The sequence below is a fragment of the Malus sylvestris genome, chromosome 16, assembly GCF_916048215.2.
Source record: "Malus sylvestris chromosome 16, drMalSylv7.2, whole genome shotgun sequence".
NCBI lineage: Eukaryota > Viridiplantae > Streptophyta > Magnoliopsida > Rosales > Rosaceae > Malus > Malus sylvestris.
The window spans coordinates 3,518,971-3,538,647 of record NC_062275.1 but is presented as its reverse complement, the minus strand read 5'-3'; the positions used below and the strand labels follow the sequence as shown (position 1 = coordinate 3,538,647).

Below are 19,677 nucleotides of genomic sequence, written 5' to 3'. Positions count from 1 at the left end.
GAGGGAGGGTTCTGAAAATGGTGGTTGAGAGATAGGGATGGTGGTAGAGGTGGTGGTGGCCAGGGTGAGGGTAATGGGATGGAGAATGTGATTATGGTGGTGGCGGCGTTGATGGTAATGGTGGTGCTCGCAACGGTAAGACAAACTACATTATTGCTAGCTTAATGTGAGCTTAAGAACGTCCCTCTCTTTTAATATAGATAATATCATTTGTTCAAGAAAAAAAAGAAAAAGGTTGAGGTGGTTTAAATTGAGCCATGAGGTTTTCATTTTCTCAAATTGCCCTTTAAGGTTTTGAAATTGTATCAGTTTATAGTTTTTGATATTTGAATTTCAAAGTCAAATTATCAATTTAATAAAGATTCAAATAATTCATCAGACCAAATGTGTAAATTAAGACAATTTCAAAAGGAAATTGTTATTGGCACTTCAAAAATCTCATTATACACTCCAAACTTTCTATATTTGGCAAGAAAAATACACTTGTGAGGAGTGTAGAATAAAACTTTTGAAGTGTCAATAACACTTCCCTTTCAAAATCTTAAAAACAAAGTAAAAAAATTAAAACTTCGTGACACATTTTTAAAAATATAAAGGGTGCGAAATGTAGGTAGTCCTTAAAAACGAAGAAATTAACCCGAAGCCCACCGCCATAGACAGACCGACTATTGGGTCAGCCCAATTATAGCTTTGAGTTTTGAAACGGGTCGACTCGGGAAAACGTCTAGCCCAAGCCGACGATCCAACGGCTTTATCAAGCACACAGAGAACGTAGGTTTATGCAGGGTTTAAAGGCGGCTACTTGCCCAGTCACTCCTCCTTCCTCCCTCCCTCCACCCATCTCCTCCAGATCGCAGTTTTCCAATTCATATACACATTTTTGTTCCTATAACTAAATTTGTATTTTTCTTATAGCTCCAATTTTTCCTCAATTTTGCTGCTCCTTCGACCGTTGAAGATTTTTCGTTTGATGTCCCTTAATCTTTCATCTACTGCAACTTTGATCTTGGAAATATGTGGAGAAACTTCGCCAAAAAGGTTGCTTCCAGAAAGGCAAATCCTTCCTCACAGTTTCATTTGGGTTCTGCTACTTCTTCTTCAGTGAAATTTTCTCAAGAATCCAGCTTTATCAAGAAAACCAGGCATTTCGAGGCCCGGAATTGTGTAAACAGTCGGTTATTGGTGATGGGTTTTCGAAAAATTGGCGATACAGCTTCCCAGAAGGACGAATTGGGCAGATGCAGTTTGCTGAATCCGAGTTACTTTCATGGCGTTTCTGGGTTTTGTAGCTATGCCAGAGGCTATGCCAGTGCTGCCGAGGCCATTGCGTCGACGGATGGGGATGAGGAGTCGTCGGGGTCTGAAGAAATTCAGGAATTGTTGGAGGATTTGATCAGAGAGAACAACAAGGTGGAGTCCCATTTCAAGCAGCCGAAGAAAGTGGTTGCTGGTATAGGAGTAGGAAAGTACAATGTCCTCCGGAAGAGGCAAATAAAGCTGGAGACCGAGGCGTGGGAAGAGGCGGCGAACGAGTACCAAGAGCTTTTAGTGGACATGTGCGAGCAGAAGCTTGCACCCAATTTGCCATACATTAAGTCATTGTTTCTTGGTTGGTTTGAGCCTTTACGAAACGCCATTGCTGAGGACCAAGAGGCCTGCAGGCAACCGCACAATAGAGTCAGTCATGCTCCGTATATTGATCTCTTACCGGCCGATAAGATGGCTGTTATTACAATGCACAAGTTGATGGGGCTGTTGATGACAAATAATGGCGGAGTCGGGAGTGTCAGGGTAGTCCAAGCTGCTTGTGCGATAGGTGAAGCCATTGAGAATGAGGTATGCGAGCTCACTATTTTCTTATTTGGTAAATTCATGTTTGCTTTTTATTTTTGAAATACGCCGTTCAAATTCTCTAAATTTCTTTCTATGAACATTTTATAGCTGTGTTGAATTTGGTTTTGGTCCTAAGTTGGCTGTACTTTGAACATTTTGGCTAGAATTTTAGTTAGCGATCAACCATCGGTCTGTTCGGTTTGGTAGAATATCATTACTTCAACTCCTTGTATTCATACAAACGTGAACTTCCCTTTTCTAGGATTACAATTTACATGTATTTGCAATGTATGAAATTGAGTCCTTTGATCTCTCATGCCTTCATGACTAGTTGAAGGCTTTTCTCATGAGCAAGTAATGCTTCTTTCAGCATCCGGTGAAAATAATAGCGAAATAATGTTGACAGTACATTTTCCATTTATCGTTGGTTTTGAATGTTTTAGGAGTTAAATATAGTAATCATGTGTATCAGGTTAGGATACACAGGTTTTTGGATAAGACAAAGAAGAAGAAGAACCCTACTGACAAGAAGCCTGAAGATGAATCTGATCCTGTGATCATTGAACAAGAGCAACTGTCAATCAGCGAGCAAGAGAAACTGACGAAAGAACAGGAGAGACTTAGGAAAAAGGTTAACAAACTGATAAAAAAGCAGAAAATGAAGCAAGTAAGGGAGATTGTGAAGGAACAAGAAGACTTAAAGCCATGGGGTCAGGAAGCCCATGTTAAGGTTTGTGATGCTTATAGAAATAATTATGCAAACTATCTTGTTATTGTTGTTGCTATATTATCGTGGTCCTTGTACTTGCCAGGTTGGCTGTCGATTGATTCAGTTGTTGATGGACACAGCTTATATACAACCTCCAGTTGATCAATCAGGAGATGATCCACTTGATATACGCCCCGCATTTGTACATGTCCTTAAGACTATCACTAAAGACACACAGTAAGAATTGTTGGATCTTTTTCCTGTGTCTATCTAGCTCCCCACCAGTTCTATATGCTTATACTTATGTGGGTTTCTTGTAATAGGAAGACTAGTAGGAGATATGGTGTTATAGAATGCGACCCATTAGTTCGCAAAGGCATGGAGAAATCTGTAAGTAGAACAATTTTAACTGATTTGTCTCATGCTATGATTCTAGTTTGTTTTTTTATTTGTTTTTGTTCTTGGGACATACTTGGGAAATAATCTTTTTTTTTCTTTCTAATTTGTACAAATGAATTTATACCTGAGTAAAACAACTCTACTGATTTCTGTTCTGTCCAAGCAGGCAAGGCACATGGTCATTCCTTATATGCCTATGTTGGTACCCCCTATCAACTGGACAGGGTATGTAGTGTTTAGATTAGTTGGAGTTTTAGTTTTGAATTAGCTAGATTAAGCACTTCTGGGTTTTTAGCCGACTCTTATTGCCTGTTGGTATACTTTGGCAGGTATGACAGAGGAGCATATTTATTCTTACCATCCTATGTTATGCGAACTCATGGAGCGAAACAACAACGCCAAGTTGTTAAAAGGACTCCTAGGATGCAATTAGAACCTGTTTTTGAGGTTTGAAATCCCCAGGAACTGTTACTTTCAGTTTCACTATTGTATCTGCTCCTGCCTTTAGAATTTGTGCACAAGCTATGTTTCATCAGAAACATCCCTTAAATGTTTTCCTCTAGTGCGAGGGTTCTCACTTGTACATATTAGTTTTTCCCCTAATCTGTTGACTGTTCTCTGTATTTAGGCCCTGGATACTCTTGGAAGTACCAAATGGAGGGTGAACAAACGGGTACTTGGTGTAATAGACAGGATATGGGCTAGTGGAGGCCGTCTTGCTGACTTGGTTGACCGTGAAGATGTGGGTTATTTTTAACTGGATTTGGTTTTCATACTTCCAAGCTTTTACAGAAACTATTTTGTTTTGCTTCAACGTGTCATCAACATGTAATTCAGCATCTTGGTATTACTGGTTTTTATCAATAAATAATCTTCATTTTGTTCCTGCTTTAAAAAAGGTTCCTTTGCCTGAAGAACCAGACACAGAAGATGAGACAGAAATAAAAAAATGGAAGTGGAAAGTTAAAGCTGCAAAGAAGGAGAATAGTGAGAGACACTCACAGCGGTGTGACATAGAACTCAAACTTGCTGTAAGAATAATTCCTGTTAAGTTAAATAATGCAGCACTCTTAGATACTCTGATATTAAGTAAGTCTCTCTGAATGGGAATAGGTATCTCGAAAAATGAAGGATGAAGAAGGCTTCTACTACCCGCACAACCTTGATTTCCGTGGTCGTGCTTACCCCATGCACCCATATCTAAACCATCTTGGTTCTGATATGTGCCGAGGCATCCTGGAGTTTGCAGAGGGACGGCGTCTTGGAAAGTCAGGCTTACAGTGGTTGAAGATACATTTGGCAAATTTATATGCTGGTGGCGTGGACAAACTCTCCTTTGATGAGCGAGTAGCGTTTACTGAGAATCATGTGGATGAAATTTTTGATTCGGCAGTCAGACCTCTTGAAGGGAGGCGCTGGTGGTTGGGTGCTGAGGATCCTTTCCAATGCTTGGCAGCATGTATTAATCTCTATGAAGCATTGAGAAGCCCCTCTCCAGAGACTACCATTTCATATATGCCTGTCCACCAGGTAATTTTTCTCTCCGAATATTAATATCGTAATCTACAGACAATATTTGGTGATTTGGTAAAGATGATTTTGTTATCCAATATCGATCTGAGTCTCTTTTCTGTTGCAAGGATGGTTCATGTAATGGTTTACAACATTATGCTGCTCTTGGAAGGGACAAGGTAATGAACCTTTTTATTTTTTAAAGTTAAAAAAGGTTTAATATTCTGTACAGAGCAGTTATACTTGCCTCAATTGCTTGTGTGAGTTTTTGTTTTGTTGATCAAACTTCTCATCTCTTTCTTTCTTTCCTTTTTTTTTTTAGCTTGGAGCTGCTGCTGTTAATCTTGTGGGGGGAGAGAAACCTGCAGATGTTTACTCAGGAATTGCCACCAGGTAACTGTTTCGCGTCGAGTTGAGTTGAATGGCAAATATACGTTGTTGGCGTTGTTGGCGTTGTTGCATTTTTAAAGATATAAAAACTTAGAAGAGTAAGCAACCTGATTCATTTCCCTAATACACCACTGATAAGTGGTATCTTTTTTATTAATTCGTCTTAATGATTTTTTTTATGGCTGTGCAGGGTACTCGATATAATGCGGAGCGATGCAGAGAAAGATCCTGCCACTAATCCAAATGCATTGCATGCTAGGCTGTTAATTAATCAGGTTAATATCATTAATTGTGCTTGCAAAATCCAATTTGTATGAAGCTTTTCATTGGATAATAAAGCTGAAATAGTTTGCAAAAAGTTTAAATGTTGTAGAATTTTCCCAGTTTTGATGACTTGGCCACCACAATAAGGTTGCAAACAAATTATTTGGCTTGCTTTGTTAAGAAAAGAATTTACTTGTGCTCTGCTCTTTGCTGCTGCTTAATATGATGTTTCTAATATCTGGCTTGTGTAATGGGAAATTTTAGGTGGATCGTAAATTGGTGAAGCAAACAGTTATGACGTCTGTATATGGTGTTACTTATGTTGGTGCACGTGATCAAATTAAGAGGAGATTAAAAGAGCGTAATAACATAGCTGATGACTCGGCGCTTTTTGCTGCATCTTGCTATGCTGCAAGGGTAAGTGAATAAAACTAGCGCATGGTTCTGTGTCCAATGTCTCTGTGTCTGTAATGAAGTCTGTATTGATTATGTTACTTTCTGAGCAGACCACCTTGACTGCACTAGGCGAGATGTTTGAAGCTGCAAGAAGTATTATGAGTTGGCTCGGTGAATGTGCAAAGGTCTGTTTCATCTACTTTGTCGTCTGTTTGTTCTTCATGAGATATGTGAATGGTTAACTGTTAAGTGCTTCAAAAGCTAAGCACATGCGCAAGGGATAGATGTGGATTCTATATTTGAGAATATCACGTCTTTAACTAAGTCTGTATTGTTCTCATACTAGTCCTGACAGCGATATTTGAACAAAAATAGGTGATAGCTTCGGAGAATCATCCTGTTCAGTGGACCACTCCCCTTGGACTTCCCGTTGTACAACCCTACCGACAATTAGGAAGGCATCTGGTAATAATATTCTTAACACTTCTCGAAATTTCCAATGTGGCTATATATTTTACTTAGTTACAAAAAGATTCTGAGTTTTTCGTTTTAAGGCGAGCTCGAGCATGTAAATAAGTTGTTGCTTTGAAAATGCAGATTAAGACTTCCCTTCAGGTGTTGACGTTACAAAGAGAAACTGACAAGGTCATGGTTAAACGGCAGAGGACAGCCTTTCCCCCAAATTTTGTGCACTCCCTTGACGGTTCCCACATGATGATGACTGCTGTTGCCTGCAAGAAAGCAGGCTTAAATTTTGCAGGTTTCTACTGGATTTTTATTTTCTATTGTCTTTTACTCTCTCTTGTATAGGGTAGTACTTGTATGCTAGTTGAGTTTTGCCCATTTACTGCTAATGATTACAGGAGTGCACGATTCATATTGGACGCATGCGTGTGATGTTGACGAAATGAATAGGATACTAAGGGAGAAGTTTGTTGAACTCTACGACGCACCGATACTGGAGAATGTGAGTATCTTGAATGATGCTGATTTTGCCTAGTGAAAATTTGAGAAAATACACGTTGGCGTTTCTGACTCCATTGAAATTTGCTCTTCCCATGTATATTGCCTATCTAATTTGTTACTTTTATGTCCACAGTTATTGGAGGGCTTTCAAGAGTCTTTCCCCAACATGACTTTTCCCCCTTTGCCAGATCGTGGAGACTTCGATCTCAGAGATGTTCTTGAATCTCCCTATTTCTTCAACTAGTCCGAGCCAGATGATTGCTAGGCGGCTGTGCCCTTTTTGGTCGCTTTAGTTCCCCATATCATTCACAAGGTGATGCAATTTTATAATTTCTCTCATTCAAGGACGTGAGATGGTCAAGGAGAGCGAATTCCGATGAAAAAAAATGCTTCATGTTCGGCTGCAGCTATCAATCTGCTGTTTGTACTTGTACATATGTCAAGAAAGGCTATCTTCACCAATTAGCTGGAGGTATCCCACAGAGCTTGGCCGTCTTCTGCATCCACCATTTGAAGGGATTGGGGAAATAAGATGGTCAACAAGCAGCATTCGAGAAAATTGAGACATCCCCATGGATGTGAATCAGAGAAAAACTAAAGCGCCAACAGAGTTGATTCAAACAGATAGGCGAATGACGTTAGACGAACATTGAGGACGTCTTGATTCTCCGAGTGCAACAGACTAAGGTTGGGCATAAATCGTCAACATAATTGTTGTCAGTTCCGTTTGTAAATTTTTGTTTCGTTACGGTTCATTTCAAGGGAAATGTAGAATAAGTTCATGTAATGATTGTTGATTCTTGCTCAATTTTGAAGCAGAATTCATATGATTTTAAGGTGAAATTTACACAGGAAATTTGAGTATTGTTTTTTGGTTTGACACCTTCCAACGTTAGGCACCAAAGCAACATAAGTTCAAAGCAGTCCTATGAATCAGTTTTACAAAAGCTGTTCTATGAACTAAAACGTGTCAAGATTTCAGAGAGACGGGTCAACTGTCCACTACTGATTACACTGTTTGCGAAATAGGACAGATGTTGGGATTTTATCACAAGCATCGGTGTAATTAGAAGTTGAATTACTCGGTAGGGGAAAGTGTTCTTCAAGATGACTTAAGGTATTGCATTAGAATTTTCATACGTATAATTATACATACGCGATCAAAGGCTGTATTTTTGCCTTCGCGCTTTGTCTTACATATATCTCCCTGGAAAACTTGAGTGTTTTCCTGGATTTCAAATGACAATGCTCTACAGGTATAGTCTAGGTTGTTCATCTAACAACAGCCTCTGAACAATGTTAAATCACACCTTCTCTTTGAACAAGGCAGTAGCATTGCTGTATATCGCTATCAGATTCGCAAACACAGCAAGACAGATCATGAAAACGGATAAGACCTTGTCCTTCGTTGTTGCAATGCCATGTTTGTCCCTGAATCACAAAATTTTGATATTGAATGTACATAAGTTTGCACGCGCGCACACACGTCATTGCTGAACTTGAAAATGAAAAACAAAATGTATGTCACATAACTCACCTTAGAGCGATGGCAGCAGGAAAGATGAATCCGATGCAGACTGTAGCGGTCGCTCCAGAGAACTGGAAAACATCCCAGATGCTGGGAATAAAATTTGCGCCCAAGAAGACGAGAGAAATTAGTCCGATGGTGCTTAATGTAAACCTACAATTGTCGGAAACCAGAGGCCTAGACGAAGGAAAGAGGAGGTCATCCAAGTTGAGTCGCAGTGGATGGAAAATAACGGGAAAAACAAGCATGAGGTGGAGGGCATAGCTGATGCGAACGATATCATTGAGCAAAAAGCTGTAAGGGATGCCAAGGTTGGTGTCGAAATTGGCTAGCACATCGTCAAGAGTTGAGTCCCCGAATAGGAGGAAACCGAAAAAGCTGGTCAGAATGTAGACAGTAGAGCACAAAGCCAATGATGTCTTTACAATTGGTTGAATCAAGGAAGTGTCTCCGAGCTCATTGTCGATAGTATGCACTGCAGGAAAATAAATTAAGCTCTTTAGCTTGCAGATAACAGCAGCATGTTGTGGTGGATCAGCTAACCATACCGTTGAAGTGGCAGATGAAGGCCGTTACAAGGACAGGAACAACTGTGAAGAGATTCCACACAGATGCAATATCCGACACGTTAGGGAGGAGCCTGGGCATGGAAATACCTCCGTAAAAGAGTTTAGTAACTACAATTCCTGCAGTAATAACAAGAAAAACAATCGCCAGCGCAACTGCTAAAGCGGATGTGTATCTCAACGAATCTGCAAGCACAGAAAGGAACAAGTTACGTAAACGCTTCATCAACATAATGTACTGCGATAGAATTGCAACTCGTAGAGTTACTGACATGAACTATCCAATCACAAGTTTGCGACAAGATGTTCATTTTTGGGTTCAATCTCACAAAAGAAACAGTGTATATGTACCTATTCGCTTCAACGATGCCAATGGAGCAAACACGAAAATGGTTGCGACGAGCAGCACGAAGGTGCGCCCGTTCCACCAGTGTTCACCAAACCAGCCTTCTAACACCCCAGCATGGTGAACTCCAGTTGAAGAAGTTCCGGAAAGCACGTCACCTAAGCCACATGAATATTTGGAAAAGAATAACTGAGAACTACCAATTTTACTCAACTTGCAAGAAAGAAATACAAGTCCCAGCATCTTCTGAATTGATTATTCAAGTGCAGCTTTTCTTATAATTTGGATGTTTAGAATTACACTAGCGATTTTGGCATTCATTCTGTCGCTATATGTGCTCCAAACTGAATATTTTAAGTGAAATTTGCACTCGTGAATTGCGGAAATTCATATTATAAATCATTATGTAATGATCATATTTGCAAAAAATAATTAAAACTAAAATCGTTTAGTCAATCAATTGTACCAAATAGATAGACGGTTCATTATACTTTTACCAATTCCGTCCATCTGATTTTATACAATTAGATGACCAAACGATAATGGCTTTAATTGATTTTTTTTTGTAGAGAGGACCTTTAAATAGTGATTTACGATATAAATAATTCGATTATAAATGCGAAATTACCACAAAGTATTTTGAGGAGTTTCTCCTCAATCTTTGAGGATCCAATTTTGAAACACTTCTAACAAAAGTACTTATAAGGAAAAGTGCTTCCTTAGAAGCCCTAAGATTATGAATTGAACTCAATTAAAAATTTAAACTTCACACCTAAAAATCAGGACAAGAAATAAAAAATCAATTTACCAATGATGATCATGTAGACGATGAGGGTTCCAAGATTGTTAACCAAGATGCACAGCTGAAACACAACTTTCCCAGCTTTCCCAAAAGCATCCCCCATCACCCCTCCAAAAGTCGTAGCCTTCCCGACCCTACTGAACCTCAGCAGCATCTCCACCGACGCCTCCGTCAGAACCGCCACAAACACGATCATCCCAATCCCAACGCCGAGTCCCAACACTTTCATGGTGGCCGGCAGCGCCATAATCCCGGCGCCAATAATGGTGGTCGACAGATTAAACACCGCGCCGGTGAAAGATGCCCCATTAAACTCCCCCGCTGCCGGCTCATCATCTTGGTCCGTCCGCCTTGGTAGCAGCGGAGAATCCTCGTTCGTAGGTTGCTTCCATTTTGTTGGATTCCTGGGATTTTTGCTGTCAGTGGTCATTGCTTGTTAAAGCAAGTGACACTTTCAAAGTCTCTTTCTTTTGTGTGGAAATTCGTAGCCGCTTTGTTAAGTAATCTTGATAAAGAACACGTAACAGGACAACTAGTAATATCAGGCAACCAAAATAAGTGTCAGCTCTCGATATTTCAAACCAATCACGCCAAGTAAATGTTAAAATTCAAAGCATGATGTTGTGTTATTAATTTAGAATGTTACGCGTTGGCGTGAGAATGTAGACAAGCTTTTAGGAAACTATGGTGGTTGGGATGTGCTTATCCATTCAGGTGATGAACAGCTACATTGGGCAGGCAATTATTTGTCGTGTTGTAATAATTGTGCTCCCAAATTCCAATCTTTAGCAAAAATAATTAGGGATGTGATAATATTTTACTTTTCATAAATTCTTTTAATATTCAATCATCAGATTAGATGAATCGAAGAAAATCAATATATAGAAATTAACAAAATATTTGTAAGAATTACATCTTAAGTAATTAATGTGTTTCTAATTGGGGCCCCTATAATTGGGACAGTCACTCATTGAATATGTCACGTGATTAATGCTGGGTGCTTGTGGTCTGAACGATAAGAAATGTTAGGTGCGGCGGTGGACCGCCGAGCAGGACGGTGTGCAGTCGGAGATGATAGGATGGATGACGTGTAACAGTTTGAGTGGATGATGAGTCTGGAAACTCCAGCTTGTAGATTTGGTTTGATTGTCTTTCGAAAAACGCTTCAATTTTTGAAAAGTGCTACGGTCTAGTGGTATTCTTCTTCACTGATAAATGAGAGGACTTAGATTCAAGTCTTGCTAAAGGCGAATTTGCATCAATTTATTGCTAGCCCATTGTGAGGCTACGCACATCCCCTCCACTTAGTATAAATAATATCGATTGTTCAAAAAAAAAAAAAACACAGTTAATTGTAAGTGCTTTCATAAAACAACACTAAACTAAAAAAATCAAATTATTTCAATTTTCTTATCAAACATTTTCAGAAGTGCTTTTAATTATTTCAGTTATGCAAGGTTCTAGAGAAATTATAAGAACTCTCATAATAAAAATAAATAATGACAAAATTTTTTTTTTTAACTTATATAGAATAATAATACAAAATTATATATTTAATATAGAATATATTGTATATATTAATATGACTATTGTATTTTATAATAAATCTTTTAGTAATTAAACCTTAAAATTATTAAAATAATTTTTTTCTTAACGGGTTGAAACAGGTTACCTACGTGTTACCCGCGTGTATACCCGTTAATGACCCAATAAATTATCGTGTTGATCTGAAATCCATTAATTTCGTGTCGTTTGTGGTGTCAGAAACTGCTGGGGAGAATCTTACTGAAGGTAATTTCCGAATTCCAGCCAAGTACCCTAACACAGAAACTGAAATATTTTGGACTAATAAATCTTTTTATTTAAAATTCAAATATCAGGTGGTGAAGAGCTGAAAATTGAAATGGCAAGTTACCTTGGGGAAATTGTTCTTGGACAAGACAGGAAAACCTAAGTCGCCGAGAAGGTCTCTCCTGCTCTCATCGAAATGGTACAGACGGAAATACAATGGCCAGAAGGACAGCATTCAGAGCTCTCGCATAGCTCTCATCATACCACCCAAATGGAAAAATACTTCAAGAAGCTGGAATTATACAAGTCGTGGTTGAAGAGATGTTCATTAAACAAACCAATGGACTCAAAAAGCAGAAGCAGCTGCAATCCTTGCAAATATATTCGAGGCAGGGCATGAGCTCGAGAACCTCCCCGCTAATTCTCATGGTCACTGCGTGCAACATCATCGATATGCTCAAGAACGCAACTGCCGAGGTATCAGCAATCGGGTTGGAGAATCTTTCAGAGTCAACAAAACTATCAAAACCGCCACAAATCAAGAGAAAGAAGTCGTTGCACCTGCCCAAGTATCTACCTTGTGGATCACCAAGGAGGAGGAATACACCACTGTGCCCGGTTCACAGAGGGATATGTTCTTCACAATACACATCCGCATTGTTGATGCAACGGCGGTTTAGATGCTGTTAGTGTGTTTGGGGCATGAGAATGCAGAAGTCGGCAGAATGTACGTTGTTGGATGACAAAGTTGATCATGCTGTGCAGCATGTTTTGAATGTGGTGAAAGAGCACAGGAAAGAGGGGCTGTGGCAGAAGTCGTTTTGGGTGATTGAGAAGTTCTTGAATAAATCTATTTTTTTATACAAGCGATACTGGAAGAGGGAGATTCAAACTCGGGGGCCTCGAATGCAAGGGAAAATGTCCTTAACATACTGAGCTACAAGCCTCTTACGCTATGATGTAAATCTTAAATGAACTAAATTTTTATGAGTTCTTTGATCGTTCATTGATATATATATGTCAAACCTGAATCGAAGGTCCATATAGATTAATCACACACATTCAAAGGCAGTTAGGTGCACTCTATTTTTTAGCTATAGCGTTTTCGATCTCCTCCTGTTTATTTTTTTTCCGTCAGATTTTTTAATAAGCCATTAGCTAAGTTTGGTTTCAAAGAATTTTTTTGATATAAAGTTATCCAGAAAAATAAAATAAATTTAAGAGGTATTTGTAACTTTTGTTACATCACAATATCACATCGAATAACCGAACAAATAAGGCTGACACAATAAGATTCACCTGAACGATAACAAACAAGGCACAAGGAGGGAAACTTGACTCCATTGTTTTACATATAACAAACACTTTCGCTCACGGATTTGCAGCTCAATTGTTCAAGAGCATTTAACCAGGTAACCGAATTCCCGGATTTGATCAAATATTCGCCTGTATCAAAAATAATAAAAAATATAAACACTTTCCTCGGTAAGTTGGCCAAAGCAAATCCTCCCTACTGTGACATTGGTAATACAAACACAATGGAGCAGGTCTTGGCCGGCAATGCTTGAGAACCACTTCAAAATTGACAAAATATAATTCCTTCTGATGATCCAAATTTCAAATGTTGTCCTTCGACCAACAGAATTGTTTCTAGCTTTTGTATTTAGCCTCCATCCTACAACCTAATACAACATTTATACAATGTATATTTGTCTCCAACATAAAAATTTGAACTAAACTTTTACATCCCTTGCATTGCCGGCATGAGATGGTTTTAAAAAAAACCAATATTTTTAATGATCTCCGGCCTTTATATATGTCGACTCTTGCGCAGCTGAGCCTAACAGCAATAGGGTTTTCATCTCTACATCCAGACTCGATTGAGCGAGCACTGATTCGTTTGGAACATTCTCTGGTTTCTTCGAAGATGGCTTCTTTTTCGATAGAGGAGTTTGTTGGGGACGGGGTTCTGAAAGGACTGATTCCAAAGCTGTTAGATGAAGGCTGGGATGATGTACCGACCTTGAAAATCATGAATACAGATGATATGGATGCATTAAACATGACAGAACCGGAGAAGGTTAGTTATTTAGACTCTTATTCAAGGTTAAGTTTTACATTCGGTTTTTCAGTAATTATCTCCTTAACTTCTGAACATCGAGTACGAATCTAAAAGGCATGTCTTGTAATCACCATATCAATCTTCTTCTAAGGCATTTATTTTCTTACTATTTTTTCTCTAGGATGCATTGGAAATCAGGTCTTACCTGCACGACCGAGCTTTGATGCAATACGGAGATAGGCTCGAGTCCAGTGGGAAATGTCTGTCTGAGCTCCTTAACTTAAGCACTGTACAGCTTTCTTCTCAGTTTGGCATGAAGCGAGGCCATATTGCCCGTTTCATGGACAGAACCAGTGCTTTTGCGGATCACCTACCAAAGTCTCATCCTACCCCTGCTGCAACAGGAAGAATGGGCTTACTATCGAAAAATACTAGCATTCAAAGGAGTTTTCAATCTGTAAATTCTCAAAAGATCCTGAGTAAATTACCAACAAGAACTAGTTCAATTAACGGAAAATCTCTAGAACAATCACTGGCAAGTTTCAAGATCAGGGATGGATACATCTTCAAAGGGATCGTTGCCATGGAGCCAGCTGAACCTAGAGCATGTGGTTGTGTACAACCTGATCCTGTAGCTGACAAAGTTGCTCCATACTCTACCATCGAAAACATCTCGGTTCAGAAGTTGACACCAGAGTATAAGATTGGAATGGAGCATTTGGTGAAAACCAAAACACCTCCGATGAAGGCTTCAGAACTGTGGAGAAACAAACCAGCAGTGATTCTCTGCATTCGACGTCCTGGGTAAAATCTTTTACTCTGCATTTCAACATGTCTTCGTTTTAACAGATCCTGGTACTGTCCATTATATTAGGTGCTAAATTTTCTGTCATGAACTCAAAAAAATAGGAGATATCGTTGATCATAGCTTTCATATAGGGGTGTAATGTATTAAGTAAATATAAGACATTTAAAGACGGAAATTCATAAATTAAAATGAAGAGGCACATGATGCAAGTATATTGCTATAGGATGGTATCATTGTCTTATGGTCCGAAGGGAAGTATATGAAACAGACAAAAAATAATGTACGACCGTGAAAAGCTGGCTCGACTCCACAGTGAGAAATAGAGTTCTATCTAATTCAGTAATTTGAGTCAAAGTATGAGCATCTTTCTTGAAACTAAGTTCTTTTGTATATATTGAACTTGAAACAGGTGCATCATGTGTAGAGCTGAAGCTCACCAGCTATATGCCAAAAAACCGATATTTGATTCACTAGGGGTTCAACTATTTGCTGTTCTTCATGAGTATATGGAGTCAGAGGTATAACTACATTTAATTTCCGACTCTTACCATCAACTTTGGATGACGTAGTGTTTTGATGCAGATAAAAGACTTCTGGCCTCGATATTGGGGTGGTGTTGTATTGTATGATCGCGGAATGGAATTCTTCAAAGCACTTGGTGGAGGGAAACTGCTCAAGGAAAAATTCCTGTCAGGTTTTATTTTCAACCCTCGAGCTAGAGCAAATTACAAGCGTGCAAAAGCTATGGGGATACAGCAAAACTTCAAAGGAGAAGGTGAAATTAAGGGGGGGCTTTTTGTAGTTGGCGGTGGAAGGAGTGGCATTGCATACCAGTTTATTGAGAGGAACTTTGGTGATTGGGCACCTCCAGCTGAAGTCATTGAGATCTGTGCCCAGTTGAAGGTAATTCTTCATGGACTTTTGAATTCTTCCCAAGTCTGCATGAATGATAAACTTTATATACAACAGCTCATCTTTAATGTTAACGCAGAACCAACAAGAAGCTCAAGAGGACTCCTGTAAGAGATCACAGCAATCTGAATGAAAGTTAGATGACTATTTTCTGCGCACGTGAGATTCACAATGAATAAAAACATATATCTTATAATTCCAGGATAGATACGCATTATGTTTTATAATTCCTTTACAGATGTTGCTTGTACTATTTTGTATGAAGTGTAAAGACATGAGTTTATTGGAAATGCAGTTCAGTTAACAGTTCAGAAGACCCTTAAGAAGCTTCTTTTAAACTTGCAGCAATAGGTTTATCCAAGTAAATAAAGGGTTCACAGCGGATAGTCCTCCAAAACATAATCCAATAAGTCACTAAGTGAAGTTTAATGACTTGCCTTCTCAACCTGAAACAAGTAGAACATGCATGTATAATCATAACTTCCATCTCCAAGTGATATGATCCTCCTTCTTTGGAGCTTGAGCACAGCTGTTGGAATCTTGAGATAAAAACATTTCCGGTTCATAAACTTGCAAGGATTCAGATCAAAAATAAAATAAAAAATCCTTGCAGGATAGTCACTTCATGCACAAACAGGTCTTAATTGCATCTGTGTATATGAAGCGACACATCTTCTGAAATCAAGGAAACTCTGAATTTGGTCACCCACCTAATAAATATATGGTTTTAAAATCCTCTCCAGCACACTCGCAATCCCATCACCAGAAATCTCCTCTTGAACAAGTTCCATCTTTAAATAGATGGTACCGGACAGCATCTCTTACAAGTATCTCTCTCTTAGTGATCTTGGAAATGTATTTAGTGGCATTGTGACAATCCCCACATACTTGAAGGTTTTTAACTGCTCGTATGGGAAGGCCAGGAGGAAGAAATATCAATCCAAATGCAATTGCAAGCTTCTCACTGTGGTAATTTAGCAACTTCATCTTTTCCGATTCCTCAACAGCATGAAGAACAGAACTCATATCCGGCTCATACCCCTCTTCTATCATTTTGCAATTTAGTTCCTCCAGCTTAGCATATATCTGATCCAAAAATGGACTTGACTGGTCATCTGCTGAAAAAATGTGCACTCTGTTCTTATATTTGATCCAACTGCATCCCGGTTCCTTTCTAGCGCCCTCATCCCTCATTCCTCTCCTTAATTTGGCCACCTCATCCCATTTCCCCTTGGCAGCATAGAGGCTTGAGAGCAAGATATAGCTTGCAGCATTCTGGGGCTCTAGTTCTAGAAGAGATTCAGCTGCCCATTTACCAATTTCCATATTATGATGAAGTCTACACGAGCTCAACAAGGTGGCCCAACCAATTGCATCTGGACGGAAAGGCATCTTATTTATGAAGTTTTTTGCTTCTTCTAATCTTCCAGCTCGGCTGAGAAGGTCGATGATGCAAGTGTAGTGATCCACAATGGGTGTAATTCCATGTTCTTTCACCATTGATTCAAAGTAGTGATGTCCTTTCTCCACGAGTCCTGCTCTACTGCAAGCTGAAAGAACCCCTATGAAAGTAACTCCATCGGGTTTCCAACCAAGGGCCAACATCCTTTCAAACAAATCAAACGTCTCATAAGCTTTTCCAAACTGAGCATACCCTGAAACCAAGGCTGTCCAGGAGACTTCGTCCGTGATCTCCATCTCATCGAACAGCCATTGGGAGTCTTCGATGCTTCAACATTTACCGTATAATGTGACAAGTGAATTTGAAACTGTAACAAAAGAAATCAATCCAGAAGCTAGAGCTTGACCATGGAACTGGGCGCCTTCTTCTAAGCTTGCTAGGTTCGCGCATGAGCTAATTACACTTCCCAGCGTAAGGTCATCTGGTTCAACCCCGTTTCTCTGCATAAAAAGGTCGTACCCAGTGCACAAGGCTCCCGCTTTACGCAGGATCTGGGAGAGTTGAATGTCGGCTAGCCTTACCCCCATTTATGGAGAGGCTGCTCCCAAGTCTCGAACCCGAGACCTACCGCTAATGGGCGAAGGCACTTGCCATCGCACCAAGTGCGACCTCTTTCTGTCCATATCACAAAAAATTCTTACAGCTTCTTCACTGTACCCTTTCTGTCCATATCCCACAAGTAGTGCAGTCCACGATACTACATTCTTGCGGTTCATTCTCTTGAAAACCATTTCTGCAGCTTTTATGCTTCTACATTTGCAATACATGTCAACAAGAGCACTACCAACAAAGATGTTATCTATAAAATCAGTCCTAATGATATTACTTGCCCTCTTGCAAGGCTGATAGGCCCCCACATGCAGTCAGTACGCTACAAACAACAACAACAACAAAACCTTTTCCCACTAAGTGGGGTCGGCCATATGAATCGTGGAACACCATTGCGCTGGATCTCTTGCAGTCAGTACACTACCAAACGTATATTGATTGATCCATACTTAAGCCTTCTCATTTCTCTAAACTTATCAAGCGCTTTTACACCTGCACCGTTTTGGTTAAGTCCGGTAATCATTGTAGTCCACGAAATTGAATCTTTTTCAGGCATTTCACTAAACAAGCATTCAGATTCTGCGATCAATCCACATCGTAAAAGGCCAGTGATTAGTGTATTATACATAACCACATTTCTCTCCTATATTGAATCAAAAACCCGCTTTGCATAAAAAATTAACCCTGCTTTTGAGTACATGTCCACCAAAGGACTACCAACAAACAGATATAATTCAAACCCAAATTTCACTATCTGCCCGTGAAGCTGTCGACCCAAGTTCACACACCCCTGACTCGACGAAAGCACAAGCATAGTGGAGAACGTAATCCGGTTCAAATTACCCGGCCCGTCCCTTAAGAGCAACTCCACCCATGGAGCCTTTCCCCCTGGCAATCCACTATTGAATCCACCCTTTTGAACAGTAACTGCCTTTAATGAATAGTAACTGCCATTAATGAACAGTAATTGTCATTTGCATCTCCACCCTTGGAGCCCTCCCCCCTGACAATAGGCAATTAAAATAATAAATTTTTTTGTTTGTTTAAATAATAGTTTATACATTAAAAATATTATAATATTAATCCAATTAAAAAAAATTAAAAAAAAAAAAAAACCCGAACCCATTTCTTCCACCTCCTCCCACCCCCGAGAACCCCCTGCAAAAACCAGAACCTAGCTACCTCCTCCCCCACCCTGCCTTCCCCCCCCCCCCCCCCCGGCGACAACCCACCCTGCCTTCCCCCCTACGACGACCCACTTCCCTTCCGCACCCACTTCCCCTGCGACGAACCCAGCTCCGGTCCCCCCTTCTCTCTCTCTCTCTCTCTCTCTCTCTCTCTCTCTCTCTGACACAAAAAAAATAAAAAATTACAAAGCCCTCGGGCCACAGGCCCGTCGACTCCCCACCCCCCCCTCGCTCGGGCTCCCACCCTCACTCGGGCCCTTCATGGCTGGACCCATTTCGACCGGCCCTCAGGCCCTTGGAAGGAGGCTGTCCCCCGAGCAACATGCAAGGGTGGACTTGCTCTAACAACAAGCTATAAACTTTCACAGCCTCAGCAACCGAGCCACATGACGCATGCCTCGAAATAAGTGAATTCCAAGACACCCCATCACGGGTTGGCATTCGATTGAAGATCTCTTGCATCACGGAAAGACGACCCGATATAGAGTAGACAGAGAGAATGGCATTCCAAGGGAAAAGGCTTCGGTGAGGCATTTGGTCGAACGGAAGTCGGGCATAGCTTAAGTTGCCCAATCTGCCATAGGTGGTAACGAGATTGTTGAGAAGAAAGATTTCAGGATTAGTCACGGTTTTGATGATTTGGGAATGCAGCTTCTTGGCTTGCGCATGGTTCCTGCTTGGCTGAAAAGCTTGAGTAAGTTGCAGTAGTAGTTTGAGGAAGAAGACATCACCCCAAAGGCCCTCGGCGGCAAACAGAAGCTAATTGTAATTCAGAGGAGGGCATAGAAAAGCAGTGGAAATGCTTCTTGCACGAAGCACATAAGTAATTCAATGCTTTTAAAACCTCAAAACATTTTTTTCTAAAAGCACATTTGCGTCATTTTAAAAAACACTCCCACACGAGCCATTTGAATGCTCATTGCACTTCGAAGCACGAAGCACATAAGCAATTCAGAAACCCAGAACATTTTTTTTCTTTTTCTAACAGCGCCTTTGCGTCATTTTAAAAAACACTCCCGCACGAGCCATTTGAATGCTCATTGCACCCCGAAGCACGAAGCACACAAGCAATTCAGAACCCCAGAACGTTTTTTTCTAAAAGCGCCTTTGCGTCATTTTCAAAAACACTCCCACACGAGCCGTTTGAATGCTCATTGCACCCGAAGCACTTCAAGTGTTTTTCTAAGATTAATTT

General features: G+C 40.1%; 3 protein-coding genes, 1 long non-coding RNA gene and 1 pseudogene across 7 annotated transcripts; 2 read left to right on the top strand and 3 right to left on the bottom strand.

Annotated features, from left to right (window-relative positions):
• The first annotated feature begins 726 nt into the window (after positions 1-726).
• Positions 727-7,325, top strand: LOC126606625 (DNA-directed RNA polymerase 1, mitochondrial-like). Its single transcript, XM_050274005.1, has 18 exons — positions 727-1,836; positions 2,306-2,563; positions 2,646-2,779; positions 2,866-2,932; positions 3,108-3,166; positions 3,271-3,388; positions 3,570-3,683; positions 3,841-3,972; positions 4,055-4,471; positions 4,582-4,632; positions 4,776-4,846; positions 5,034-5,118; positions 5,372-5,524; positions 5,614-5,688; positions 5,879-5,968; positions 6,101-6,263; positions 6,367-6,470; positions 6,603-7,325. The coding sequence occupies exons 1-18, from the start codon at positions 1,015-1,017 to the stop codon at positions 6,711-6,713; spliced, it is 3,024 nt and encodes a 1,007-aa protein (XP_050129962.1). The 5' UTR covers positions 727-1,014; the 3' UTR covers positions 6,714-7,325.
• A 242-nt stretch (positions 7,326-7,567) lies between these two features.
• LOC126606627 (amino acid transporter AVT6A-like) lies at positions 7,568-10,361 on the bottom strand. Its single transcript, XM_050274008.1, has 5 exons — positions 9,718-10,361; positions 8,915-9,067; positions 8,546-8,749; positions 8,007-8,472; positions 7,568-7,900 (listed from the first exon to the last, which is right to left on the bottom strand). The coding sequence occupies exons 1-5, from the start codon at positions 10,139-10,141 to the stop codon at positions 7,774-7,776; spliced, it is 1,374 nt and encodes a 457-aa protein (XP_050129965.1). The 5' UTR covers positions 10,142-10,361; the 3' UTR covers positions 7,568-7,773.
• A 1,211-nt stretch (positions 10,362-11,572) lies between these two features.
• Positions 11,573-15,600, top strand: LOC126606501 (uncharacterized). The gene is made up of 6 exons (XM_050273889.1): positions 11,573-12,462; positions 13,377-13,582; positions 13,746-14,368; positions 14,782-14,890; positions 14,955-15,275; positions 15,364-15,600. Exons 2-6 carry the CDS (start codon positions 13,430-13,432, stop codon positions 15,415-15,417), a joined length of 1,260 nt encoding a protein of 419 aa, XP_050129846.1. The 5' UTR covers positions 11,573-12,462; positions 13,377-13,429; the 3' UTR covers positions 15,418-15,600.
• LOC126606504 (uncharacterized) lies at positions 12,474-15,337 on the bottom strand. Of its 4 annotated transcripts, none has more exons than XR_007617227.1 (5): positions 15,204-15,337; positions 14,921-15,041; positions 14,053-14,460; positions 13,770-13,959; positions 12,474-13,524 (listed from the first exon to the last, which is right to left on the bottom strand). It is a non-coding gene; the product is annotated as an uncharacterized LOC126606504 (long non-coding RNA). The 4 variants fall into 4 exon arrangements; XR_007617228.1 differs by having other exon boundaries at positions 14,053-14,450; XR_007617225.1 differs by having other exon boundaries at positions 14,053-14,422.
• LOC126606503 (putative pentatricopeptide repeat-containing protein At1g68930) lies at positions 15,538-19,390 on the bottom strand (annotated as a pseudogene).
• Between the last annotated feature and the right edge of the window lie 287 nt (positions 19,391-19,677).

Excerpts from the sequence above, each read along its gene's own strand:
- LOC126606625 (XM_050274005.1), top strand. The coding sequence starts at position 1,015 with ATGTGGAGAAACTTCGCCAAAAAGGTTGCTTCCAGAAAGGCAAATCCT. Across the intron at positions 5,969-6,100 it reads GACAATTAGGAAGGCATCTG|ATTAAGACTTCCCTTCAGGT; the intron begins GTAATAATATTC and ends TTGAAAATGCAG. Across the intron at positions 6,264-6,366 it reads AGCAGGCTTAAATTTTGCAG|GAGTGCACGATTCATATTGG; the intron begins GTTTCTACTGGA and ends TAATGATTACAG.
- LOC126606627 (XM_050274008.1), bottom strand. The coding sequence starts at position 10,141 with ATGACCACTGACAGCAAAAATCCCAGGAATCCAACAAAATGGAAGCAA. Across the intron at positions 9,068-9,717 it reads CGTCTACATGATCATCATTG|GTGACGTGCTTTCCGGAACT; the intron begins GTAAATTGATTT and ends CATGTGGCTTAG. Across the intron at positions 8,473-8,545 it reads CTTCATCTGCCACTTCAACG|TGCATACTATCGACAATGAG; the intron begins GTATGGTTAGCT and ends ATTTTCCTGCAG.
- LOC126606501 (XM_050273889.1), top strand. The coding sequence starts at position 13,430 with ATGGCTTCTTTTTCGATAGAGGAGTTTGTTGGGGACGGGGTTCTGAAA. Across the intron at positions 13,583-13,745 it reads ACATGACAGAACCGGAGAAG|GATGCATTGGAAATCAGGTC; the intron begins GTTAGTTATTTA and ends TTTTTTCTCTAG. Across the intron at positions 15,276-15,363 it reads AGATCTGTGCCCAGTTGAAG|AACCAACAAGAAGCTCAAGA; the intron begins GTAATTCTTCAT and ends ATGTTAACGCAG.